Source organism: Diceros bicornis, chromosome 13 (assembly GCF_020826845.1).
Source record: "Diceros bicornis minor isolate mBicDic1 chromosome 13, mDicBic1.mat.cur, whole genome shotgun sequence".
In the NCBI taxonomy this organism is placed as follows: Eukaryota; Metazoa; Chordata; class Mammalia; order Perissodactyla; family Rhinocerotidae; genus Diceros; species Diceros bicornis.
In genome coordinates this window covers 18,880,427-18,888,557 of record NC_080752.1, presented here as the reverse complement: position 1 = coordinate 18,888,557, position 8,131 = coordinate 18,880,427, and the positions used below count along the sequence as shown (strand labels likewise).

Here is an 8,131-nt window from a genome sequence, read left to right as displayed (position 1 = left end):
TGGCTTATACTAACTCCTTTAATCCTCACTGTTTTCCAAGTGAGGAGACTGAGGCATAGAGGTCAAGTAACTTGCTCAAGGTCACCAAGCTGGTAAGTAGCAGAAGGATTTGAACCCAGCCAGTCCAGACCTGGAGCCCACCGTCCTTATGGCCTGTCCTCTAGGCTGCTTCCCCAAACGTCTGTTATACGTGAATAAAAACCAAGCCACTGCAGAGCTTGCCATCATTCTTGCTGGTTTCCAGAGTCGCAGTGAGTTTTCTCTCCATGCAGAGTCTAAGGAGTTTCCAGTCACTGGAGGCCTCTGTTTACTTTGCTGCGCTGTTTGCTCTGTGGGGACAGAAGGTGACGGTAGCACTTCCTGCGCAGGCTTTTCACGGATCCAGCAGCCTCAGCTGGATGGCCTGTCATGGAGGGAAAATGAAGACGTCCGAGAGGTGGGCCTGGAGCGTGCCGGCACGGCTGCTGCTTCTCTGGGCTGCTCTGGCTTGTCTCCATTTGCCTGGCTCCAGGTAAGTGACGGTTACAAACGATTCCCTGATCATAGTGTGACAGGGAATATAAAGCCGCTTAATGCTGACCGTCTCTTTGTTGCATGCCTGTTGAATAAGGAACATCTCTTGAAGCAATTTGCGTGCCTCTGATAAAATAATATCAACAAGTCTCTTCAAATTATTGTGGAACCAAGAGGTTGACTTCAACAAACGTTCCCGTAAGAAACTGGCATGTTTAAATGCATTTTGTCATGCTGAGAAGGGTAGGATACTTGTTTTGTATCCTGAACAAACCCTCCGTGTGATTCTTTATGCAAAAGAAGGTTTGTTATGTGCGGAAAAAGAGATCCAATTCCTATCCATGATTTTAATAAACCAGAGTGACCTCTGGGTTCTGAGGCTCTCTCCCTCCCTCCCTCCCTCTCTCTCTCTCTGTCTCACCCCCCACACACACTCCCAATGTTCCCAGCAGTTAAATGCTAACTGATTTATTTAGTCATTTTTTTGTATCCATCAATAGGATACATAACAGGCTAAAGAAAATAGCTGAACAAAAGTTCATACTTAATCTGAGTGGAAGCTTATGCTTGGACTCCAGTGAAGGAAGTGCCAGTGACTTGGCAGGAATTTGGGGATTCTCCTGGTACGTGAGAAGCTCCGACCATGAGATGTTGCAGTGCTCAGGACTCCCAGGCCTCCTTGTGAGCCATCCTACAGGAACAAGGACTGTCCATGCCATTCCTCTTATTCATTCCATAAATGCTACCTGAGCACAACCTCCCACTTGGTGTGAGGAGCACCTAGTACCCATTGCACACACCCCTGATCTCAGCTCTGCTGAGCACTCAGCCCCCATTGGGCGCCACCCTGAGACCAGGACAATGAGTATTCACTACCCCATGGGCACTCAATAAATAATAGCTATTATGATTATCAAGAATCTCAACTTGGCCCCAAGAAGAACCAAGATGCCAAGGCCTTCCTTGTGTATACTGTGTTCACACAGAGAAAGATTCAAGACCCAAGGAAATGTGTCTTCAAGGGAGGGTTTAAGCGGATCGTAGCAACCCTACCCACAACATTGACCCCTGTGTGAGGCCCCTTGTTGGGCTCTGAGGATAAAGACATGAATAAGACACAAAGAGCTCATGGTCTTATGGAGAAAGCCAACCTGTGAGCACATACTATGTGTACTGTTGCAAGAGATGAGACAGGCGCAGGCGGGGAAACGAGAGAGAGTGATCCCGTCTCGCCTGGGCATGCAGGCTTCTAGAAGAGGTGGTGCTTGAACTGAATCTTTACATATGAGTAGGTATTTGCCCAATGGCCAAGGGGGTGAAGGGTGTTCCAGGCAGAAGGAGCAGCATAAGCAAAGGCATGGAGATGTGAGAGGGCCTGGCTTGTTCCAGAAGCTGCAGATCTCCGTCAGTAAGCCTTGAGCACAGGTCAAGGTGAGGAGCTACCAAGACAAGATAGACCAGGGGTAAGCAGGAGTCAGAGCTTGCACGGGGTTGGGGGGCGCAAGAGTGCCAGCCAAGGAGCTTGAACTTGTCCTCTAGGCAATGGGGAGCCTCTGAAGGGTTTTAAGCAAAGGAGCAAATGGTGGTATTTATGTGTGAGGAAGTTCAGTCTGAGGTCGGAAGTGGAGGTGCACGCAGGTGTGTAGAGTGCAGGCTGGGAAAGCTTACTTAGCCGTCCAGCAGTGTCCCGAGGTGAGTGTTATCTCTGAATCACACTGTGTAGAAGAGCAAACTGACCCTCAGAGAGGAGAGGAGATTCGCTCATGTTTGTGAGTCACAAACCCTTACTTGAATCCAAGTTCAGTGCTCTGGCCTCTTACCCGTGACTCCCTTGGGCAGTCCTGACCGTGACGTGTATTTGAATTCCATACCCGAAGTGGAAGAAGAGCCTTCAGTTCTGGAACAGAAAATGCTGAGACCTGCTCTGTATTAGCTAAGGAAGGTTTTTGGTTTTAGTTACTCTTGTAATCAAGTCAGATGAAATAATCATCATATTGTCATAAGACCTATCATTTATTTATTGCCACTCTGTGCCAGGCACTTAGATGTGTTAGCTCTAATCCTCACAGCTATTTGATGTAAGTGCTATTGTTTACAGTTTTACAGAGAGGAAACTGAGAATTGGAGAGAGAATGCAACTGTCACAAGGCTACTCAATATATAACAGAATAGGGATTCAAATCCAGTTTTTTTCTGGTTCCGGAGCCCCTGTATATCCCAGCATCTTTCCGCCCTGCACTAAGGCATTATCCCCTCTCCACCTGCCTTGTGTATCTGACTTGCTGGACTCCCATGCCATTTCTCTATCTCTGGGCCACACATTTGTTGCCTTGAGATGTTGCTTTAAATTTCCTGTCTACAACAGCAAATGACAGAGAGAAGAGAAATTGAAAATCTGCCACCCAGAAGCTGCCCCTTCTAGCAAAGAGGAAGGATGCTATTTGCAAAGGGATGGAGCTGCCTAACAAATTGTGTGTGACAAGAAAGTTGTTGTGTCAGGGCATTTCCACAGAAAGCCAAAATATATTGCCGCACCCCATCTATATAAACTGATGGCTCGCAATTTACTGCTGACCTAATCCTGCCGCACTTGGTGGATCTGTCTTTATTTTGATCAGAGACTCCTGTTAAAAAGAGAGTAGGAGACAGAGACCCAGTGAAATATGTTCTAATGCTGGCAAGGGCATTCCATGCACCTTAAGGAAAGGCACATCCTTGCCAGTCCTTACGAAGAGGAATATGTTCCAAGGACTTGTAGAAGTTATTGCAATTGCAAAATATCGGGAAGATAAAAATGTCCTTCAAAAAGAAAAAGAATAAATTGAATGCACTATACGCCCCATGATGGAAAATCTAGCTAAAAGGAAGGAACTAGATCTCTTTATGAATCAACGTAGATAGGCCTCAGAAATACAATGTTGAATAACAAAAGCAAGTTGTAAAATAATATGTACTATATAAGTAAAGCACACAAAAGCAATACTATATATTGTGTATAAGTGTACATATGTAAAAATATTTAAAAGACTGGAAGGATACACACTAAATACATGACCATAGTTTCCTCTGAAAAGGAGAAGAGGGAAATGGAACTGGGCTGATGTAAAACGCTTATGTGAAATTTATGGGGTTATTTTTTTATTAAAAAAAGACTTCAAAGGACGTATACCAAAATGTTAACTATTGCCAATCCTGGGCTGTGAGTACATGGGTGTTTATTATTTTATTTTCTGTACTTATCAGGGCATCTTTAATTTTTCAAAATTAAAAACATACAGAGGATTTTGAATGACAGAAGTCAAGTCAGTTGGTCAAAACGTCCATCTGGTGTGTTTCTGTATCAATTCATAGGCGTGAAAGGCACGTGTTGTATCCATACGTAGAGGCCCTGCCAGGGCCTGTCTTTTATTGGCTTCTTGCTATCCCCAGGAATTAAGGATGCCATTTAATGCTAGCCTTTCTTTCAGATTTGTATTTTGTAGTACTAATAAACCACACACATCTTATCTGATGTAATTTACAAACATACTATTTATTCAACTGATTACTTCATTCTATTGCCACCTCCATAATGAAAATTGGGTGCAAAAATGAGAGATCTGGTGGCTATAACTACTTTTTACCAAGTTCCTTCTATAAGCGATCATCCTGCCCATTAACAGGCTTTCAAATCTCAGAGAGGAAAATAATTGTGATTCTTAATAGCATGTGTGTGCATTTCTTATCCACTCAGTCTCACCCGTAGCCCTGAATTGGGTTGATGTTCCACATCACAAGGTAACTGTTTTGTGTTTTGGTAAAAATCACAAGGTAACTGTTTTGCAGTTGAAACAGGAAGAAGGTGCCCTGCAGAGCTGTCAAATACATACTTTGGAGAAGCCAAATCACAGACGGTATTGTGTTTTCAAACCTGGGCAAATTAGTAGATGAGAGCATGTTCTGAAGCCCCCCACCCCCTGCTGGTGTGCAGCATCCTGCCTCAAGGAGCCATTTTAACGTATCCACCTGTGGTTTCCAGGAGAGTCTTTGACCTTTCGTTAAAGATCCAACTTTACTAGGCAATTGATTTTTGCTGGTCTCCAGGGTGGTTATGGAGATGGAGTTCACTGTAGTTAATACTATCCTCTTTTTAGGACTTTCGCCAAGTGAGAATGTCTTATTAATAACCTTGTCTGGAGTGATGTACTATGTATTTGAGACAGTGGAAACTATGTGATGCTCTCCCTAATGACTCTATCTCGGACGGAGAGATGAAAGAGGCCGTGCGTGGAGACGGAATGCCTGGTGGATGGATGCTGGCACAGCTCCCTTCCAGGCAGCATGGGGCAGTAGGGATAGCACAGGCCCTAGAGTCAAACAGACCTCGGCTCAGACCCCAAGACCACCGCATACCAGCTGCATGAGTCTCGACCATTAGCTCATCTGTCTAGGTGGCAGTGCTCCGCGGCTGCCTTCTAGCACTGCTGTGAGGATAAAATGAGACAGCCTGGGTAAAACCCCTCACACAGGGCTTGACACGTTCTGGGTACTCAGCAAATCTTAGTTCTCTTACTCTTCTCTTCTCCTTTTGTACCTTTAAAAGGAACACAAATTACAAAGAATCTTTACAGTGTTATACACTCTTTCAGACGGAAGAAAAATAAAAATCATTGTACACCCAGCATATTATACACATGGGGAAACTGGAAGCCTAGACGGATTCAGTGAAATGCTCATTCACACAATGTCCCACTGTGTGCTAGGAACTCAAAAAAGTGACAGCTTATCTTCTGGACGTGATGTTTTTCAGATCTCGTGTTGTTTGACTGCTCTGCAGATGGGATACCACCTGCCTCTCCCTTACCCTCCTGCCCCTGGCCTCACTCCGTTCCCCACTCACCTCTATATATTCTCCGAGCCCTGGATGGGCAGGGCACCAGGCTCTCCTGCTCTGCTGGTGATGGGACATCCCCCAAGTGCTGGTCCTTAGCCTGCTTCGCCTCTCAATAACAGTATTACCTCCCCCATAGCTCTTCATGCTGAGGTCTGTATCTCGGGTGCATATCTCTCTCCTGAGTTCCAAAGCCATGTAGGGACTATTCGTTGAATTGCTCTACACAGGTATTCCGTGGGCACCTGGAACTCAGCATGCCCCAACCGCATCTTCCCCCACAAGCTCCTTTGCTCCTGTGTTCCCCACCTGCCCACACACTCAAACTGGAAACTAGCATCAACCTAAGCCCCTTCCTCTCTCTAACCCACACCCCATCCAATTACCCATCACTTTCTATCCATTCCACCTGAGAAACGTCTCATAGGTCTGTCCTTCTCTCTCCCTCGGACACTGCCATAGTTCAGGCTCACATCACTCATTGGTATTACTGCGCGAGCCACCCTCCTGCTTTTCCTGCCTTCAGGCTCTCCCCACCCCTGTCCCGCCTCCACACTGCAGCCAAAGTGATGTCCTAAAGCACAGCTCTGGCCATGGAGCCTGCATGCTTAAAATCTTGCCTACTGGATAAAGTCCCAAAGAGCTAAGACCTGAGACATGTTTCTCTTTTCCTATTCTGAGACGAGCTGTAGTTCCAGAAGGCAGAACTGTGCTTTATATTTCTTTGTATCCCCTGTAGCACAGTACCTTGAATATGGTTTGTTCTCAGCAAATGTTTCATAGACTCTTAACATGACAGTCTTAAACACTACATAGTCCATAGTCCAAACCTCTCATTTTCCAGGGGATGAAACAGAGGCTCAGAGATGGGAGTGAATTGCTTAGGTCATACATCCCGCTGTGGTGGTATTCCCTGCATAGCTATAGCACTTGAGAGTTTATAAAGTGCTTTCACACATACTTTCTTACTTAATCCTAGAAATAGCCTTATGAGATAGGTATGACTCTCCCATTATACAGGTGAGAAATGTGAAGCTCATACAGGTTGAAAAACCAGACCAAGATCACCCAGCTGCTGAAGGATGGTCTTCTGATCTGAGTGCAATACGCTTGATCACAGCTAGCCGTAATGTCAGGCACTTACTGAGTGTTCAGTACATATTTGTTGGATGAATTGATCTATACTTGATGATAAACGAATAGCCTTGCACAAGTGAGCAAATGTTATAGGAAGAATACTTAATTCCCTTCTGATACTTGACTCTCTTCTCTCATGATGACCTTCTAGAGGTGAAAGGCCACACCCTCTTGGGTCAAATGCAGTCAACGAGAGCCTGGCCAAGAGTAGACAGACGCGGAATGTGGATGCCACGCTTATGCCTATTGATTGTGAGCTGTCCAGCTGGTCCTCCTGGACCACATGTGATCCCTGTCAGAAGAAAAGGGTAAGTGACCAGGCCTTGGGAGAGCCCGAAGCTTCCAGGAGCCCTAATCCTCAGTGCGATTGGCCGAGGCACCGCAGACCATGCCCTGCACGTGGTAGGACCTCCATAAGTGTTGGCTGATTTAATGAATGAATTCTCTTCCTCTGTGCTTCCCAGTAGCAATTAGATCCTTTCTTTGGTCTTTCAGTTTTTTTTCCCAACATATCTGTCCCTGCTCGTGTTAGCAGCTTCCTCATTAAGCTTCCTGCCTCCAACCCTGCTCCTTCAACCCATCTTTCCTGGTGCAGCCAGAGGGAGCCATCAAAAATGCAAGTCTGGAGGCCGGCCCGGTGGCGTAGTGGTTAAGTTCACGCACTCCGCTTCGGCAGCCTGGGATTCACAGGTTCAGATCCCAGGCGTGGACCTACACACTGCTCATCAAGCCATGCTGTGCCGGCACCCCACCTACAAAATGGAGGAAGACGGGCACAGATGTTAGCTCAGGGCCCGTCTTCCTCAGCAGAAAGGGGAGGATTGGCAACAGATGTTAGCTCAGGGCCAATCTTCCTCACCAAAAAAAAAAAAAAAGCAAGTCTGACCTGTCTTTCCCCAGCTTAAAACCATTCAAAGTCTACCCATGGCCCACCAGACTCATGGTATTCAGGCCACCCCCAACCTAGACATCATCCACATCTCCACAAAGCGCCTGCCACTCCAACACACCATTCACTTGTGTTTCTCTGACCGTTACTCTCTCCCTCTGTGCCTTCATTCATGCTACTTTCTCAGGCAGGAGAGACCATCCCCACTTCTTTCGCTGGCTAACACCTACTCGTAATTTGAAACTCTGCTCAGAGGCCACCTCTGCTGAGAAGCCTTCCTGGGCTTCTCAGCCCTACTTGCAGTTAGTAGACACCCTTTTATGAGCTGTGATAGCACCCTATTCCTCCTGTATCCTAGGATTGATCATGTACTTTTCTTTTATTCTTTACCTTTCCATTAAACTATGAGCTTTGAAAGGCTTATTCAGTTCTACACCTTCAGTGTGTAGGCCAATTTCTGGCACATAATAGGTGCTCCATAAATATGTGTTGTTTGATCTCATTATATTTTCTGACATCTCTGTAAGGAAGGAGGAGAGTTGTTACACTTTCCGTTAGGCAGATAGATAGAGACTCAGCAGGTAAGGGATTTCTTGCGATCACCTAGTAGCAAATACAGGCCTTGAACTCAGGCCACTGGCTTCTTGTCCAGTGTCTGCCAATCAAAACACAGCCTCTGCAGTGTTTGTCCTTCAGGTTCCCTTGTCATAGGTGGGCTGGCC

The 8,131-nt window shown here is 46.0% G+C and overlaps 1 protein-coding gene across 1 annotated transcript in view; it reads left to right on the top strand.

The window, feature by feature from the left end:
- Nucleotides 1-419: 419 nt before the first annotated feature.
- C8B (complement C8 beta chain) overlaps nucleotides 420-8,131 on the top strand; it is a 37,925-nt gene continuing 30,213 nt past the window's right edge. The window contains exons 1-2 of the mRNA XM_058551995.1: nucleotides 420-511; nucleotides 6,672-6,828. Coding sequence (XP_058407978.1) covers nucleotides 420-511; nucleotides 6,672-6,828 — 249 coding nt within the window. The remainder of the gene's footprint in view (nucleotides 512-6,671; nucleotides 6,829-8,131) is intronic.